The sequence below is a fragment of the Mesoplodon densirostris genome, chromosome 9 (assembly GCF_025265405.1).
Source record: "Mesoplodon densirostris isolate mMesDen1 chromosome 9, mMesDen1 primary haplotype, whole genome shotgun sequence".
Lineage (NCBI taxonomy): Eukaryota > Metazoa > Chordata > Mammalia > Artiodactyla > Ziphiidae > Mesoplodon > Mesoplodon densirostris.
Window position 1 is genome coordinate 40379919 of NC_082669.1, and position 19136 is coordinate 40399054.

General features: G+C 40.9%; 1 protein-coding gene across 1 annotated transcript in view; it reads right to left on the minus strand.

Moving 5' to 3' along the window:
• The window catches only part of ITGB8 (integrin subunit beta 8), a 100961-nt gene extending 84643 nt beyond the window's left edge, over nt 1-16318 (minus strand). Inside the window, exon 1 of the mRNA XM_060108301.1 lies at nt 16186-16318. Coding sequence (XP_059964284.1) covers nt 16186-16312 — 127 coding nt within the window. The 5' untranslated portion in view covers nt 16313-16318. The remainder of the gene's footprint in view (nt 1-16185) is intronic.
• Between the last annotated feature and the right edge of the window lie 2818 nt (nt 16319-19136).

The window sequence follows — 19136 nt, forward strand, 5'->3', positions numbered from 1 at the left end:
CAGTATTGTTAAGTTGCTACAGGGCGTCAGCCCATTCAGCTGGATCAGTTAAAGCTGGCAAAACAGCAGCAACCCATTCAGAAAAATGAAATCATCCCCCAACATACAACACCCCAGGTCTAATCTCTGAACCCCTCTGTTTTCTACTCAGCTTCCCCTTGGCCCTTATATCCCTTTTGTCTTCTAATACTTAACCACCCCTTTCAAGTTCAACCTCTATGCTTCTGCTGAAGACTCCCAAGCTGCCTTTTAAAATATATAATCAAGTATGATTATTTTTGAATGGTAAATAGGAGCTGTTTCCTCACTATGACTGAGGCTCTTGAGTGCCTCTCTATCCTGTCAGACCCATTTTGCAGATCCACTGAGTGTGCAGAGATAGGTCAGTTTATCTACCCCTTCTTCCCTGAAAGATTCTATTCTATTCCCAAACAAATGACAACCTGACTCCAAACTCTGTTCCTAGGCTTCTATGCTCTCACATGCATGTGTACCTGTGGCCATTGATTACTTGTCTCCTGAACAACCCTGAGACACCCAGATTTCCACCACACTTCACCTCTGCACATCAACAGTTGAAAAAGGAGATGAATGAAAGGTCTTTTTCAAAATATATTTTTAATATATAAATTAAGTTATATACATTATTGATAATGTTTTCTCAGATTCTAGAATTCCCTTCCAGTCTCCTAGTGTTCATGTGGTATCTCTTGTGATCTTTTGGATGGAGGGGGCCACTGTATATCTGGGCAATATCCAACAGCCTTCTTTGTATAACCAACTAATTCAGACTATCCTAGGCCACTTACTGTATAGCATCCTCAAAGCTTTGGAAAGGTGAGTTTGTAGGTAAGTCATATATAGGAGTGCCACTGTGCTGTAGAGGTAGGCTTCCAAATTTTAGGTAATTCCATATTTCTTGGGATTTTTCTGGGTGTTTTAGTTCTCTGCTTGTCAATAAGGACCCCTAGGAAATATCCTGAAGTGGATGGACCCGTTAGTAGGTCATCTGCCACTATGGCAGCTCCACAGAACTCGAAGGCCCAGTTCCAGAGTACTCTGGAGCTTGAATTCTTTAACATAGAGCTAGAAGCATCTACAGGCTTACCTCATTTTATTGTGCTTCATTTTATTGCGCTCTGTCGATATTGTGTTTTTGCAAACTGCACATTTGTGATAACCCTGCATCAAGTGCATTTGTTCACTTCATGTCTCTGTGCAGCATTTTGTTAATTCTTACTATATTTCAAACTTTTTCATTATTATTATATTTGTTATGATGATCTATGATCAGTGATCTTTGATATTATTACTGTAATTGTTTTGGGGCACCACGAACCATGCCCATATAAGACAACAAACTTAATCAATAAATATTAAGTGTGTTCTGACTCCTCCACTGACATGCTGTTCCTCCATCTCTCTCCCTCTCCTCGGGCCTCCCTATTCCTTGAGACACAACAGTACTGAAATTAGGCCAGTTAATAACCACGCGGTGGCCTCTAAGCAGCCAAGTGAAGGAAGAGTCCCATGTCTCTCACTTTAAATCAAAAGCTAAAAACGATTAAACTTAGTGAGAAAGGCAGGTTGAAAGCTGAGACAGGCCGAAAGCTAGGCCTCGTGAGCCAAACAGTTAGCCAAGTTGTGAATGGAAAGGAAAAGTTCTTGACGGAAATCAAATGTGCTGCTCCAGTGAACACAGAAATGATAGGAAAGCAAAACAACCTTACTGCTGATATGAAGAAAGTTTTAGTGGTCTGGATAGAAGACTAAACCAGCCACAATATTCCCTTAAGCCTAAGCCCAATCCAGAGCAAGGCCCTAATTCTCTTCAGTTCTGTGAGGGTTGAGAGAAGTGAGGAGGCTGCAGAAGAAAAGTTTGAAGCTAGCAGAGGTTGGTTCATGAGGTTTAAGGGAAGACAGAGTCTCCATAAAATAAAAGTACAAGGTGAAGCAGCAAGTGCTCATGTAGAAGCTGCAGCAAATTATCCAGAAGATCTAGCTAAGATAATTAAAATATAGGTGATTGCACCAAACAACAAATTTTCAGTGTAGACAAAATAGCCTTATATTGAAAGAAGATGTCATCTAGGACTTTCATAGCTAGAGAGGAAGAGTCAATGCCTGGCTCCAAAGCTTCAGAGGGCAGGCTGACTCTCTTGTTAGGGGCTAACGCAGCTGGTAACTTTAACTTGAAGCCAATGTTCATTTACCATTCGGAAAATCCTAGGGCCCTTAAGAATTATGCTAAATCTACTCTGCCTGTGCTCTATAAATGGAAGAACAAAGCCTGGATGAAAGCATATCCGTTTATGACATGGTTTACTGAATATTTTAAGCCCACTTTTGAGACCAACTACTCAGAAAAAAAGATTCTGTTCAAAATATCACTGCTCACTGACAAGGCACCTCATCACCTAAGGGCTTTGATGGAGATGGACAAGATTAATTTGCCTGCTAACAAAAGTTCATTCTGCAGCCCCTGGATAAAGGAGTAAGTTTGACTTTTGAGTTTTATTTAAGAAGTACATTTCATAAGGCTATTGCTGCCATAGATAGTGATTCCTCTGAAAGATCTGGGCAAAGTCAATTGAAAACCTTCTGGAAAGGATTAACCATTCTAGATGCCATTAAGAACAGTTGTTATTCATGGGAAGAGGTCAACATATCAATATTAACAGGAGTGTGGAAGAAGTTAATTCCAACCCTCATGTATCACTTCGAGAGATTCAAGACTTCAGTGGAGGAATAACTGCAGATGTGGTGGAAATAATAAGAAAATTAGAATTAGAAGTGGAGCCTGAAGATGTGAGTGAATTGCTACAGTCTCATGATAAAACTTTAACAGATGAAGAGTTGCTTCTCATAGATGAGCAAAGAAAGTGGTTTCTTGAGATGGAATCTACTCCTGGTGAAGATGCTGTGAAGATTGTTGAAATGACGACAAAGGACTTAGAATATTACATAAACTTAGTTGATAAAGCAGCAGCAGGGTTTGAGAGGATTGACTCCAGTTTTGAAAGAAGTTCTCCTGTGGGTAGATGTGATCAAACAGCATTGCATGCTACAGAGAAATCCTTTGTGAAAGGAAGAGTCCATCGATGCAGCAAACTTCACTGTTGTTTTATTTTAAGAAATTGCCAAAACCACCCCAACATTCAGCAACCACCATCCTGATCAGTCAGCATCCATCAACATCCAGGCAAGACCCCCCCACAAGCAAAAAGATAATGACTCACTGAAGGCTCAGATGACAGCATTTTTCAGCAATAAAATATTTTTAATTAATGTATGTACATTTTTTTTAGATATAATGCTTTTGCATACTTACTACATACTACACTACAGTATAGTGTAAGCATAACTTCTATATGTACTGGGAAACGAAAAATTTCATGCGACTTGCTTTTGCAGTATTTGCTTTATTGCAGTGCTCTGGAATCAAACCCAAAATATCTCCAAGGTATGCCTGTATGTAATTTAGTAAAAGGGCCAAGAAAACCCAAGTTCTGTACATGGGCATTTCTGTTTAAAAAAAATTAAACCCAAAGGAATTGATAGGTGCCCAGTGTAGGAGAAAAAACCCATGTCATCTGGGCAGTATTTGAGAAGTCTATCCTGTGGGGAAGCGGGGTGTAACATCCAGTTATAGGTCTAACCGACCAAACATTTCTGCACCGCCAAGTAATTCAGTCAGAAGCAGCACTTGTCTTTTTTTAACTTCAAAATCAAACACATCTCTGAGAGGCAGGATTTGTCCAAAAAGCCCTGATATCTGACTTTTGATAATGCCCATAAGTTGATTTCTACCCCAGTAAGTCTACTACCAGATAATCTAGCCTGCAGTCTTGTTCTCAGAGAGTAATGATTTCTGGTATCAATGCTATGCTGACCTGCAAGTAGCCAAGGGTCGGCCCTGGACATATATATTAACACACATGTGCTCCCTAACAGTGGGTGCTGGGCTTTATTCTCCAGCTGTGTCGTGCTGTCTTCATTGGGGCACAGGTACCTATTCAGGACACCTCACCCCTTCTAACACCCCGTCTTAGTCCCATCAGATGTCACCAAGCATCGTGTGGCCTTGAAGTCTTCAAGAGGCATCAAACAAGTTATGTCCTCTGAACTAAAGACTGGTACTAATAACATTTAATCTTTGTGTTTCCATTACCAACCTCAGGGGTTGGGCACTGTGATTATATACATTGTCCTTCACCTTAGGGCTCTGGTTCTAGACGGTTGTGGTTGAAACACTCATCAAAAGGGACATTTTAAACCAAAATTCAGGATACCTGAAACTGACTCCCTTCTTGAGTGTGTTTTTCAGTGTTATCATCTTCTAGATAAATTTTCTTGGAACTTGAGCCTCATGTATCATTTCTAGAGGGTTTTCTTTTGCAAATTATGGTTCAGTTGTCTTCAATTCACCATATAAATCCAAACCAAATGCACAAAAGACAATAGAGTGATACCTTGGGAGGTATGCCTTGTACTAAGAAAGAGACCAGGTAGGTCATTTTTCTGCCAATAATTCAGTTCTGCTACAATGAGTTCTTTGTTTCCAACTAGAACAGCCAGTTCTACAGCAATTTCTGCACACGCCAAAACTTTCCTGCGTTCTTTGTTTTACTGCAATCAATGAATACCTTACACCATTAGGTGTAGCCAGCCTGACCTCCAAGCCTGACTTGAGTAGGCAATTAAAAAAGACAATGCCTAGTCTGGCACTCCGTAAGGTACTTCCTTAAGGTCCTGTAGAATTTTGAAATTTTCTTTTAATTATTTTCTTTGTTTGAACTCGTAATATTCTAAAGCTCCTTCAGAGCATAGTAGTCATCCCTCATTCTATAAGACTGAAGATCTTTTCCCTACCTAGTACCTGCAACAGTTACTAGGGAATTATACTGACTATATGGCCCCCATTGAAATCAGGAGAAATGCTTGTACCTTGGAAAATGTTTGTGGTTCAATTCCAAGGATAGGACCCTGTTACCATATGTATATTTGGAACAACAGTACCTCGACTGTGGCTGTATTTTACCATCGGCATATCAACTCTTTCAATCCTAGAAGGAGATTGTGTCCAAAATATCAAAACCCCCCTGACCAAAAGCTACTGCACACCTTACATACGTAATGAGAAATATCTGGCACGTTTCTTTAGAGCTGACATATTTCTAGTCTGCTATTCTCCTGTCTTCATTACCAGCCTTTCCCATTCTCAGTCTTTCCAAACTCAGTCTCTCTCATGGACTTTAGCTTGAATTAGCCTTTGGTTGCTACTCTGGTTCCTCACTCTGTACTACCTGGGTGCTGTGATTTTTTGGGGCAATTCTCTAGAGTAATCAAACTGTACCAGTACTGATCTAGAATGGCAGCAGACTCTATCTTTGACAAATGTTAACAGTGGATTAAAACAAAACAACAACAAAAACACCTGGGAAAGAGTGTAACAACTCTCTTCAAAATAACTATAGTAATGATAGTTTGGCTCATTGATAAGCTCAGCATGAAAGATCACTTTTTAAGACTTTATATGCTTTTTTAAAATATGAACTTCTAGTACTTTGAATAACAGCATTCAAAATAAAAGCGTCTTTTAGAATCATCTTAAGAGTATATATCCAATAAGACCACTATAATTTAACACTGCAATTTTAATTTAATGATCTTATTCTTATTTCCTAAACTAATTTCCTAAAGTTAGAGAAGATAATTTTAATATATCTATTTAATATTAGTAGTTTCCTAGCAAGAATCGATCCTAGTACTTTTGTTGAAAGGTAGGACTGTTTTAATTAAATTATAAAATCCCAATGGAAATCATTTTGACTTTTATTACATTTTTCTTTCATATGTAAATTAGACTAATTTACTTGCTGTAAAAACAGAAAGGAGGTCACATTAAGACTGATATTTATTATACTCCAATAAAGATGTTAAAAATAAAAGAATTGTAGGAAAAGAAAAAAAAAAGACTGATATTTAAATTGGAAAATAGTCCTTTTAGTCCATAAAGGCAGTTTGGCAGTATTTTTTCCACACATTCATTCACTTATAGATATTAAATATATGCCAGCTGAATAATTCAACTGAATTTGGCTAATTCATGTCAGTAAAATGTTCTTTTGTGTGACATGTTTTAAACCAATAAGGGGAAATAAAAAGTAAAACTAAATTTTAAAATGTATACACTAGACTCTATGACACTGTTTTTCAGGAAAATAGAATTTAGTGTAATCTGTATACATCTCAGAGCTTTACCAGAAAGCACCTTGACGTAAAGTAGTAGTTCTCTTTATTCAGTGATCTATGGTGCATTCATACTGGAGGTCTGTCACCCTCCCCCCAGTAATATTTAAGGTACTAGACAAATCTGTCCCTAAATTTTTTTAGGGCGGGAGCAAGAGTACAAATCGTTGCAGGCATAACAGGATTAAATATTTAACAGTTAAAACCCAGGCTAAGGGCTTCCCTGGTGGCGCAGTGGTTGAGAGTCCGCCTGCCGATGCAGGGGACGCGGGTTCGTGCCCCGGTCCGGGAAGATCCCACATGCCGCGGAGCGGCTGGGCCCGTGAGCCGTGGCCGCTGAGCCTGCGCGTCTGGAGCCTGTGCTCCGCAATGGTAGAGGCCACAACAGTGAGAGGCCCGCGTACCGCAAAAAAAAAAAAAAAAAAAAAAAAAAAACCCAGGCTAAGAAACTATTACGTAAAATAACTTCTGTTTTCCTACATTGATAAACACGCATTGATAATGCCCTGGAAGGCTAGGTCTGAATTTAGAATTACAGATTCTTAAGATTTCTAGTTGGGAACTTTGCAGTGTGTGTTGTTCCTCCAGCCCTCAATCTGCCCCTCTTCTCTCTCACTTCTAGATTTATTCTGCAAAGCAAATAGCCTATCACTTACCTGCATGGATACTCCAGCCTGCATGTCCAAGCTCTATTTATTTCCCCTCTCCTCGGGTTTGGCATGTGGGTGGCACAGTCTAAAGAAAGTAGGTTGGGGCTGCTTGGGCAGAGAATTCTAAAGATGATCTGGAAGGGAATTGAAGACTCTGGACAGGCATGCCCCATGGATTCCTTGCCTGTGGAGAGGGCCAGAGCAAGGCCCTCCAAGGCCTGGGATAGAGACTCTTCTTACCCCTGGAAGATAGTCTGTTATGAGGCTGAGAGTGCAGAGTCAAACCCACGCAGGTCTGAACTCTGGTTCTATTACTTATTAGCTAAGAGGTCTTGAAGAAGTTATTCAATTACTCTTTAACTAGTTTGATTACCTATAAAATGTGAATTATCAGAGTACATACCTCAGAGGGTTGTGGGCATTAAAGGGTATATCTTCCTATCATATATACAGGAGTGTGTCTGGCATAGAGAAAATACCTTACAAATGTTAACTATTGTTGTTATTTTAACTCCAGAACAGTGCCTGACACAAAGCTATAGATGCTTTAAGAAAATCTGAGTGTATAATGATTAAATTGATTAGAATATCTTGTTTTTTCATTACATTTTTTAGTATTTGGTTAAAATGACTACAAATTTCAGTTTGTATAATCTAAGTAGAAATCAATTTTAAAATATACACTGAGGGTAAAGGATCAGGATTACTTTTCATATTAATTAAAAACAATGAAAATAATTATCACAGAAATTTGAAAGCAAAACAAATTTGTAAAAAGTAGATTAAAAAACTAAGGTCTATTGTGATCTTTGCTAAAGATTTGCCTATCAAGTCAAGAGACTGCTTTTTGGAGTGGACTGGGAATGCAGAAACAAACGTCCTTTCATGGTGTTAAACCTTTTATAGTAGAACTCACATTCAAAAGAAAACTGTATTTCTTAAAGTTCAAATTCTAGTGAGAATTAGAGCTGAATAGGGCTTATTTGCTTAGCTGCCCAATTTAAAACTTATCACTATTATCCTCACCTCATTCATTGAGTCATTTACTTCAAATAATTTATTAGGGCCTATTGCATGCCAGGCATTGAAAATGCAGAATCAACAGGCACAGTTTCTCCTCTCAAGGAGGTCACAGGTTGATGTGGAGACAGGACTTGAACGAGGAGCCAGAATGTTAGGCATGGGATGTTCTGGAATGGCTTTGCATACCATGCAGAGGAGCCTGAAGACGATGGAACCCATGAAGATTCTGAGTAGGGAGGTAAAGTGTGGACAAAGGTTTGAAATAATGGAGACTGGTTAGGACACTCATAGATTTTGCCAAAAGATTTGCCTCATGGAATGAAGACTATTTCAGGCTTTCTCTACTCTAGTGGCATTGTATTAAAAGGAGCGGATAGATTTGAGAAACCATTATGGACAGAGTTGATGCTAAAAAACAAAAATCTCCATTTTCCTTTAGTCATCTTACCTAGAATCACCGACTTATTTATCATCTTGTCACCCCTTCACTACCTTTCAACTCTTTTCTTCCTAGCCATAAGTGATAATTTGATGACCTTTAATAGCAAAGGGGAAAAAAACTCCTATTACTGTTAACAGCTTAGAAATCCTAGTGTATCTTTTTGCCTCCCATTTTCAGGAAGAAGCTAAACTATAGGAAAGATTGTGAAATGTCTGACGTGTACCATAGAAAGAAAAAAATTTAAGAAATTTAACGTTATCTTACTAGAATGACCTACTCTGACTATCCTGTATATAATAGTAGACTGTCCAGTCCCTCTCAGGTCAGTTCCCTCACTTTGCTTTATTTTTTTCTTCTTTTTACCATATATATTCACACACACACACACACACACACACATATATATATATATATATACACACATGTGTATGTATGATATATGTCATGTGATAAATTGTATATCATATATATCATGCATATATACACATGTATATATACATGTGTTTGTCTTCTTCAGTTAGAATGTAAGCATCATGAGAGCAGGGGCTTTGTTTTGCTCTCTGCTATATTCTTAGTGCTTAGATAGAGCCTTTGATGTCTCAGCACTAAACTCTTTCCTGAAGAGTCACAATCTCTTGCACTCTTTGGATGACTCCCACGGAAAAGAGTGGTGAGAAGAAAGGGCCATTCTTCCATCAATGAGGTGATGACCAGAGAATAAACCATCAGCATTTACCTGTGTATATATGGAGTAGGCTTTAAAAGAAGCATGGCCCTTGGACGCTCAAAGAGATCTGGAAGTTTGCCATGAAGGAGGTGGGAACTCCAGATGTGTACATTGACAGGAAGCTTAACAAAGCTGTCTGAGCCAAAGGAATAGGAATGTCCTATACCGTATCCATATGTGGGAAACAAGGGTGAAGATTCACTAAACAAGCTCTATATGTTGATAACCTATAAACCTGTCACCACTTTCAGAAATCTATAGACAGTCCATATAGATGTGAACTAACCGCTGCTGTCAAATAGTTATAAAACTGAAATCATTCACACACACACACACACACACACACACACACACACAGAGCAAAAACTTCTGCCTGAATAAAGTACAGCAGTAGAAGCCTTGAGCCTGGTGTATACTGGAAATACCATGCTCTAAATGACCAATATTGGTAGACTACTGGCTATGGCTAATCACTGTAAATATTTAACAGCCGAAAAAACACTTACTTTGTAAAAATGCACGGAGAAAAAATAATATGACTATATTAAACAATATAGAGTATCAAGCTATATAATAGAGTGGCTCCAAATGGCTAGGAATGCTTTGAGCCCTATGTTGATCAATGGTGTGATGCCTTGTACCATGATTTTGTCCCTTTGAACACTCTGACTGAACTGGTTACCAGCTACTTAGTAGGTCAATGTCTTTCTCTTTTCCTTTCTTTCTCATAACCACAAGTCAAACACATCTGTAACACATTGGAAATCCTGTGGGAGGCAGAGTTTCGCTCCAGGTTATGCCCGTAAGGCCACGTGTCTTCTCGCCCTTTCTTACTCCCATATGAAAACAACCATAGTGAGGTGTATATGAGGTTGGGAGTATTTGCCTCCACAGGAGGTATGTTTTCACCATGCCCTGATTCACAAATCTTTATCCTCCTCTCTGCAGTTACTCTGTGAGGGTAACAGCATTACATGGCATAGCCCAGCAATCTCCAGGGAAGGAGGTCCAAACTCTGTTCCTAGGCTTCCGTGCTCTCACATGCATGTTACCTATGGCCATTGTTTCCTTGCCTCCTGGACAACCCTGAAACACCCAGATTTCCACCACAATTCACCTTTGCACACCAACAGTTGAGAAAGGGGATGAATGAAAGGCCTTTTTCCAAATATGCCATGGGCCTCCTCATGAAGCTCCTCATCTGACAGTCACACTGAATGTATAACTTAAACGTCTAGAAACTTTTTAAATCAAGTATGAGGCAGCATAACCGAGTTCAAATCCCATCTTTTCTACTTACTAGCTAGATGATTTTCAGTGAGTTACTTATCTCCTCTGTGCTTCAGTTTCCTCATTTCTATAACAGGAATAACAATTCTACCTCTTTCATAGTGTTAGTATGAAGGTTAAATTAATGTGGTAAATCATTTATATCAGTGCATGGCACAGAGAGAGAGCTACCCAGTTGTTTGTGAAATTACATGAGCATTGCATTTTCTTTCCACTACATATAGAAGCCCTACTTATATGACAACTTTAGGATACAACTGGAAAAGTTACATTTCTAGAGATTAGCAATTAGGTCACCTACTTAAGAAGCTCAGTATTTAATTGTTCAATTTAATAAAATGCAATATGCATAAGCATAAAACATTTTTTTCTATGGCTTCTTTTATAATCAATAAATAGCTTACAGAATACATTTCATATATAACTGGAGAAGATACATAGGGCCTCACAGTCCTCATGCTGGCAAAACTCCTCTAAATGTGTAGACTTGGGCTGCAACAGGGACTAGAGTTTTGAGGACCAAGAAGAACTGAGCATAAACAATACAGGATTGGTTATGAATGTTGTCAGGTCATTCAATGAATATATAAAAAGACTATTTCCTTATGTCATTTTGGTAAGGTAAGATTCAATAATGTCAAAAATAACAATTTTTATATGTTACTCATTGAGACCTATCAAACCAGTGAAAAGACATCATTTAAATGACCGAGAATGCTATACAACAGGCACTTTCAAAGAGGATGCTTTGAGCATCTTTGCTTAATAAGTACAAACAAGAGAAAGACTATATCACAAGGCAAACAGTTGATTACTTTTTAAGAAAACTGGATGGTCTCTGCATATCAGGCCCCATTTATTAAAAAGTTTAAAGAACTTTAGATATAAACTGTACCTTCTGAGATCCATCTAGTGATCAATAGAATGCCCCTGGGGGAGGGGAGTGGTGAACAAAGTGAAAATTTAACATAAACTATACCTGGATAAATCTAATTTAGCAGGTGGGGCAGAAAAGGCTGTTAAACAACACAGACCAGATTATCTCAAATACTTTATTTGCTTCAACGAAGGTTCATTCAAAATGGAGTACAGGAAAATTGAAAAGGCAATATATTGTTGCTATATCATGTTATTTCTTATGTCTCATAAAAATATCAAACTGGAATGAAAACTGATTATCTTGTTAACTGTCTACATTAAATCCTATTCAATAGTGTTCCTTTCTCTTCTAAACTATATCCTCTGACTTCCCTTGTTTTATTAAAGTTATTAACTAATTTTGTTTTCAGTCCAATCAAGGCTTAATTAGCTTAATAGGTATACATATTCATGAATAAATAATATATCTTTAAGACTTAAACATACATTTTAAAAAATATCAGCTGGTTAATATTATTCTAAGATCTTTTTCTACCTGGTCAGTCCTCTTATTCTTCAGAGTGCTATGTATGGTTCTACCACTTGAAGATATCCTATACTTAAAAAAAAAAAAAAGTTATGGTATTAATTCAACTTTTATCAAATCTGAGTGGACAAAAGAAAATCACAGCAAAATCAGCTTTTTAGGCAATTGAGGTGGTGACCTGACCATGGAATGTGAGAGAAACAGAGAAATCAAGGGTGCTGCCAAAGTGTTTCCCAAACTACTGGAAGACTGACATCGCTTACTGAGATGAAGAAGAGTGTGAAAGGAGCAAACCTGAGGGAGAAAATTGGAAGTTTGGTTTTGACTATGTTAGGGTTAACTTTGCCTTTAGACATACAGTGGAGATGTTGACTAGGCAGTTTGCTAGACGCTCCGGAGATGAGATAAGAGGGCAGGACTGGAGTTGTCAGCATAGAAATGGTATTTAATACCCAAGACCTGATCAGTCCACCTGAGACCCAGTATATATCGAGAAGAGAACATCTGAGGGCTGAATCCTGGGCCACTCCTATATTTGGAGGTTGGGACATGAGAAAGAACCAACATCAGGGATGGAGAAGGAGCTTAAACCAAGAGAATGTGGGTCCAGGAAGCCAAGAAAAGAAGTGTTTCAAAGGTGGGAGTGATCAACAGTGTCAGCTCGCTGACAGATGGTAGGTCAAGAAGGATGAAGACTATGAACTGACCATGGATTTGACAATAGGAAGGTCACTGTGATCTTAACAGAGTGGTGTAACTTCAGGGATGATAAAGAAATCCTGAGCAATGGATTAAAAGAGAAGGTGAGGAGAATTGCAGACAGCAAGTATGGACCACTCTTTCAAGAATTTTTGCTACAAAGGAGACAGAAATAGAAGATGAGAGCTATTACAGCATGTATGGATATGCATATGCTGTAAATGATCTAGTAGAGAGGAGAAAAATGATGATTCAAGAGACAGGGGGAACAGTCCTTAAAACTGAAACTCAAACAAAGTATACCTGCTGTGATTCCACTGGAATAAAGTAATTACATTTGTCTGCATTTTTTCTTTTTCATATGCGTGCATACTTTTTAAAGAATATTTTTAATGGAGCTATATAATAGAACCACTGAGAAGCAAATACTTGAAACTGTCTTTGCCTTTGCTTGCCTCCCTCACTTCCACATTCCTCCCTTTAAAGATAGTGGACGTTCTTGTGGCCCTAAATTTTAGCTAAAAAAATTCGTGTTATGGGGATTAATGAAGCGTGCTTCTCCTCCAGTAGTATTTTGATTTACTGATATATTTTAGGACAAAATGATATGAGACATTTGCTTCAAAATAGTCTTGTTGGGGGAAGGAAAGGAAATGCGTGGGGGAAGACATGAAAGAAGATGGGCTTCAGTTGATAGTTGATGAAGCTGGGTGATGGGTCTGTGGTGATTCCTTACACCATTCTTCCTTCTTCTTTGTGTGTTTGAAAATGTCCGTAATATAAAGTTAAAAATTAGAAGAAACATAGCGTCAATACCATGCTTAATCCAAAGAAATCCATTAAATGGTGAAAATTTGGATAATTTGGTAACAGGTGAAAGAACTGTTTGGGGGCACAGGAATTTTTATGGCATTTTTCAAATCATGTCACCTACTTTGCTGGTATGATTTGAAAATATACAGCACAAACATAGCCTTTTCATATACAGTACAAGCTTTTTTATCGGAAAGTATCTCAGTTGCTCTAAGATAGAATTAATTTGGATGCTTATTGTGCAAATAATTTGGAAAACTGGATTTTTAAAAATGAAGCGTTGGTTCTCTTAAATATCCTCTCGCTTTAGGTAAGCATAAAGAATTCTGAAACTTATTCTATAAAACATGTTCTGAGGTAATATACTACACTTACAAAACAATGCTAATCCAGTTGATTGTTATGTAACAGAATAAATAGTTGATTATGTACAGAAGGTGAAATTTCAGCGCAATAGTTACCACTTTCCAAAAAGAAATGGTAGTTTCTGAAATTTGTCACTCTTATATTGCTATATAAAAATTTAGGTTAAAAATGTTTTTAGCCTTTCAAAACTAGCAAATGTAGAAACAGCAGTGTTACTACATTAGCTCTTCAAATATTAACCATTAGGTATTCTCTAGTGTTTTCCAGTTACTCATTAACCATTTTATAGTGTTAGTGTTTCTCTGATTGTCGGTAATTTCCACCAAGGAAAGTTGAAAAACAAACTCCAATAATTTTTTTTCTAGATCAGAATAATGTTCAGATTTTATTAATAACATCCCCCTTTCTCACGATATATTTGTTATTAAAAGTCCACTATGTATTTGGGACTTGTAAATTCTACTTCAAAAATTAAACCCAAAGTTGTGCTGTTTATGGTTTCTTTTGTATGGCTTTATTGCCCTCAACATTTCCTTGGTGTAAACTACTGAGCAAGGGAACAAGATTTCCTTTGTAACTGATACCTAAATTCCTATTCTGCTTTAAGCATCTAATTTGTACTGTGAAGACATATAATTTGAGACTTGTAGCTATATCACAAAAGTACAACAGTTTACGCTGATCTCTAATTTTCTGAGTTGTACTGGCTATAATTTAAATATTTTGCATGTTTTTAACTGCAGTGCAAACCAGTATACATCAGAAATCTTTGTATATTGACAGAGACTGGGAAAAGGATGCCTTGTTCTGATTTCAGATAAGCATTCCCTTTTCACAACTGCAGGTGCAAGAGAGCTCATTCATAATATTTGCTTCAAATCAGCTACAGTCACTGGATGGAAATACAATGCTCTTACATGAGAACTTGACTAATCTTTACAAACACAATGAATATTTTTAAAAAACTCACAATTACTAGCAAAATCTGGGGGCAAGTAGCACTTTTTCTCTTGCCTAAGTATTGGGAACAAAATATACTCTGTTGACACAAGTTTTGGTCATCTTACTAGTGTATGTGCGTGTGTATGTATTTACTAAATCCAGAAAAATACTTTGTCACTTATTAACACAGGATGGAGTTATGCTCAGTGGTGTCACTTAACCGATAATTGATAATGTTACTTTTTCTTTGCCTTAAGTTTCACTTATTTTGAAATCAACTAATAAGCCAAAAAAGAGCCACAAGATAAAAATTAACTCTAACTGCTCTCATTTCACACAGTTGGATAAATCTTCTTTGGAAACAAATATTAGACAGCTGTGTATGCAACCAATAAGTGAAGCTAGCATGTTTCCATTATAAACCCTTATCTATAAGGTTATGACTTGATGGTTTTAATTAGCTCCAGGCAGAAATTTGGCTCATCAATTCAAAGCATAGGAGAACATTTTAGTATACAGAACAATTACAACTCTCCTTCAACAGGAGAGGCCAGAGAAAGGCTCTAATAGAATTTGTCTCAATGACCAAACACAGATAAAGTAAACATGTTCCAAAAAGTATGGCAATAATCATTGCATTGGCAAAAATAAATATTTGGCCTACATTTAATCCCAATAAGAACTCATCCTAAATTCATAATTATTATTATCACTTACTTTATGTCTTACTGTTTGCTAACAATCCAGTACTGCCACCTTAAATTTGCATCTAATTCAGAAGTGCCAAAGCACCTTTTCATACACTATTTGACTTGAGCTTCTCTTTGTGATTTGTAAAATGAGGGGACAATATCCTTTATAAAGAAGTATCCTCTCCAAATCAGGTCGTTCTGACAAAAGTGGCTTGCCTGGACTGAAAGTTGTCAATCCTGCTCTAGGGTTCTGTCTCAGGGTCTCGGTCTCAAGGATTGATCTCACTGAGGGATCAGTTAGCTAGGAATTGTTTCTTGAGCTGAAAAAACAGTGACTTAAAGCGAGAATATTCTTCATATATGTTTAAGTCATTCAAGCTGAGCACTATGGTAGAGGAAACGTGTGCAGCTATCCTTTTCTTTCATGGACTCAAAAACAGAATGCTCACTCTCATACCAGTTTATCCTCAGGCTTGAATCAAATGCAAGCTAGGGGTTAGTGGACCCACATATTAGAAAGATGGGGAGCATCTTCAAGGATGCCTTCAAGGAGAATGCCTTCAAGGACGGGGCAGAACCCCTAAACGGGCTTCTTTAAATACGGCCCACCACCCTCCCAAATTTCCATTCTATTACTGCCTCCCTCAGCAGCACACAGGGTCTCCTCAGGTAATCAGTTATTGCTGTCCCTCTAGGGAGGAAACGCTTGATACCTGGCCTCCCTCGGGCCACCTGCAATAGAGAACGGCGCCACACGCCCACCCTTCTGAAGTTCTCCGCAGATGGAGGCTGTCACCGGGCCGCTTACCTGGCCGAGATGCTCTTCGTGACAGCCCAAGACCTTTGAGGAAGGGAAGAAAACAGAAGAAAACAAAACAACTTACCACTTTGGCCCAGTCCAAGAACAACTGAAAACACCCAGGCCGCCCGGAGGAATGGGGCAGGACCTGGCCTGCAGTTTTGCAGGCAGACTAATGTGGCAGTAAAAAAAGCCAGGGCCGAGCGGCACATAATGCAAAGCAGCCCTTACTGCACCGCGCCCGCCGCCTGGCTGCTAACCGGATGCGCGCTCGCGCTCCCGGGCGCGAAGTGCCAAGTGTTGCTAGGACGTTTCCAGCAGGCCCGGCAGGCGGACCCTGCGGCTCGGAGCAAACGATGCAGGTACGGCGGCCTGGGCACAGCTCGGCATTTCAGGGCCCCTGCGGCCCTCCCAGCTCCGCACGGCCGGTCCCGCGATCTCCGCGAGAAGCACCTCCTCTGACGGCCAATGGCCCGGGGCGGCGACGCGAGCAAAGGCTCCGCAGCCCGCTCTGGGACAAAGAAAAGAGCTTTTGTCTCTCTCCAGCCGATGGGGCTTCTGCTGCATAAATCAGCTTAGCGAAGAGCCAAACACAATCAAACCCAAACAAAGCCCGAAGCTGGGGGGAAAAACCAGCCTAATGTACATTCAGTGAGTGATGCTGCATCTGTGGGAGGGGACGCTGGCGAGGCCGAAGGGGAAAAAAGTCGATGGCGCATCAATGAGGTCGAGCTTCTTCCACAGGTGGGCAGGGAAGCCAACTTCACTTAATTGCAACTTTGCAGCCTCGTCAGCTGAGCAGCGGGCAAAGTCGAAGTGGCAGCGTCCTGGTTGGCGAGGGAGGAAGCTTGATGTGCCAGCAGCCGGGGGAGGCGGCCCCGGAGCGCCCTAGAAGCCCCCGCCGGCGCCCGCGGACACTGAGTGAAGCATCGCAGCTCCCTGCTTGACCGGGAGTGGAGCGCACGGCCGCGAGCGCAGGAGGAGAGGTCCCCCAGGGGTGCAGGAGCCTGGATTCACGGGGGCGGGTGCTTCGTGCCCTCGTCCTTTTGGCCCCAGTGTGCTGCTCAGGCGTCCCGCCGTCCGGAGCCGGGACAGCTGTCGCGCTCTGGGATGCACCCCGGAGATGATGAGAAGGAGGCGAGGCTGGCGAGGGGCGGGGGAGGAATGGTCCTGCCCCGGCCCCCGGCTGGGGTGGGGAGGAGGGTTGGGGCTCCCAAAGTGCGGGTAGCTAGGCGCTTTCGGGCTGCGAGTTGCTAGGAAACCGCCCCACGCTACAGAGTTCCTTGCCGCGGCCGCCCGCAGGCGCGGCGGAGGCTCGGGCTGCAGCAACAGCTCGGAGCAGCGTGGGCGGGACATTGGTGAGGCATGAAGTCACCGCGGCCCACACTCGCTCTTTGTTTTGCTCACTCCAGCTCTTTTTCTTCCCCTTGGCTCTGAGAGTTGCCATTCCCATCGTTCACAAGAACTCCTGATGCGTAGCTGCGCAGCAGGAATCTCACACCGTGTTCTCTTTCCCCCTCCTCTCCGAATCCCTACATCCCAACGCTCGCCTAGGTGGCGCGGAGACTAGCTCAGCAAGAGTGGCAGCTGTGCGCAAACCCCAGCCTCTGACCCCGAAGCTGCGCGTTCCTTTGTTGGGAGATACTCACTGCTCGGCAGCTGCCACAGACTACGTGGAGTCCAGGCACCTCTCCCCGCCCCCAACACCCTCTGTTCCGCTGGTGCGCACTGCCCACTTTGCTGGCAGAGCTCGGAGCTCACCCTTTGCCCCACCCCAAGACTGTTCGGCGTCTCCCCAACCCTTGGAGAGTTGGGCCGGTCCGCAGGGGCTGTACCCGGAGTTGCAGCTGAAATTTCTCACGGCTCTTTCTCCACTCGGAGCCTCAGCCCTGAGGTGGACAGCCCTGCTCTTCCCAGGGTCTGGTGGTGGCTCTGGGCTTTTGCCAGTCACGGTGGATCTTTTGACCTTAAGCGTCACCTTCCTTCCAAATAAACGGAACAAAGAAGTTACAAAGGGCGGCGGAGCAGAAGAGTGAGACTTAGGAGAGGAGGTGGGAGGGCCGTTCTGCCTGTTGAAATTTCGGTTCAAGCCTGGAGCGGGTGTTAAGCCCGGCAACTGTCGGGGAAGCCGCGCGCCTTATTGGGTCCCATTCCTACGACGTTAGGCCGAGGGAGGGAACCCAGTCCCCCGGATTGAAAACAAGGCGCTGTTTCCAATCTGAGACACAGGCTGATGGTTCTCTTTCCTCTAGGGGCAGGAGAGGTTCCCCGTGGTAAAGTCTGACCTCTCATTTTTCCACTAGCAGCCTGCCCGATCTCTTTCATAGAGCACCGCCTCTTACAGGCATCAGAGCATTCCAGCCAGGTCAAGGTGAAATATGCGGGAGTTTCCCTCCGTATTTGTTTAATAGTTTCCATCTCCATATTTGGAGTAAAAAAACAAGTAGGAAGCTTTCTCGCTTTTTTTTTCTTTCTTTCTGTTTTCTAATTGTTAACTGAGTGAATGGAAAGTACCTGGTTAATAAACCACGACATTAAAAACTCCCCCTTTCCAGGTGTGGACTGCACATTGGGGCCCACAGGATTAGCTAAGCAAACCAGGAACGCAGCTGGAAAATTACAAGTGCCCTGGATCTACAAAGCAGGTCCTTTTGAGAGACCAAATGAATGACCCAAACCTGAAAAAACTGATGCTTGTAAATGTAATTCCACTCTTGGCAATGCACTCTACATAGAATTAAATCCAGCCCAGCTTCATTTTTTATTTTCTTTCCTTAGTTCCAAGTTTGAACAGCTATAGTTTTGCTTTCGGTGGTCTTAAAGGAAGGATCCTGAAAAATGGCTGGAGTGGGGATGAGGATTTGAAATGTGAACACAGAAGGAACATATTCAAGCTTTGATTAGTGACTCTTCAGTGAGGCAGCATGTGTATTCTCCAGAGATTAGTTCACAACCCTAAGGAATGCAGCCACCCTTGAGACAGTGCAGTGCTACAATAAAGAAAAAAGGTCAATCCATAATCCCTATAAGGATGTA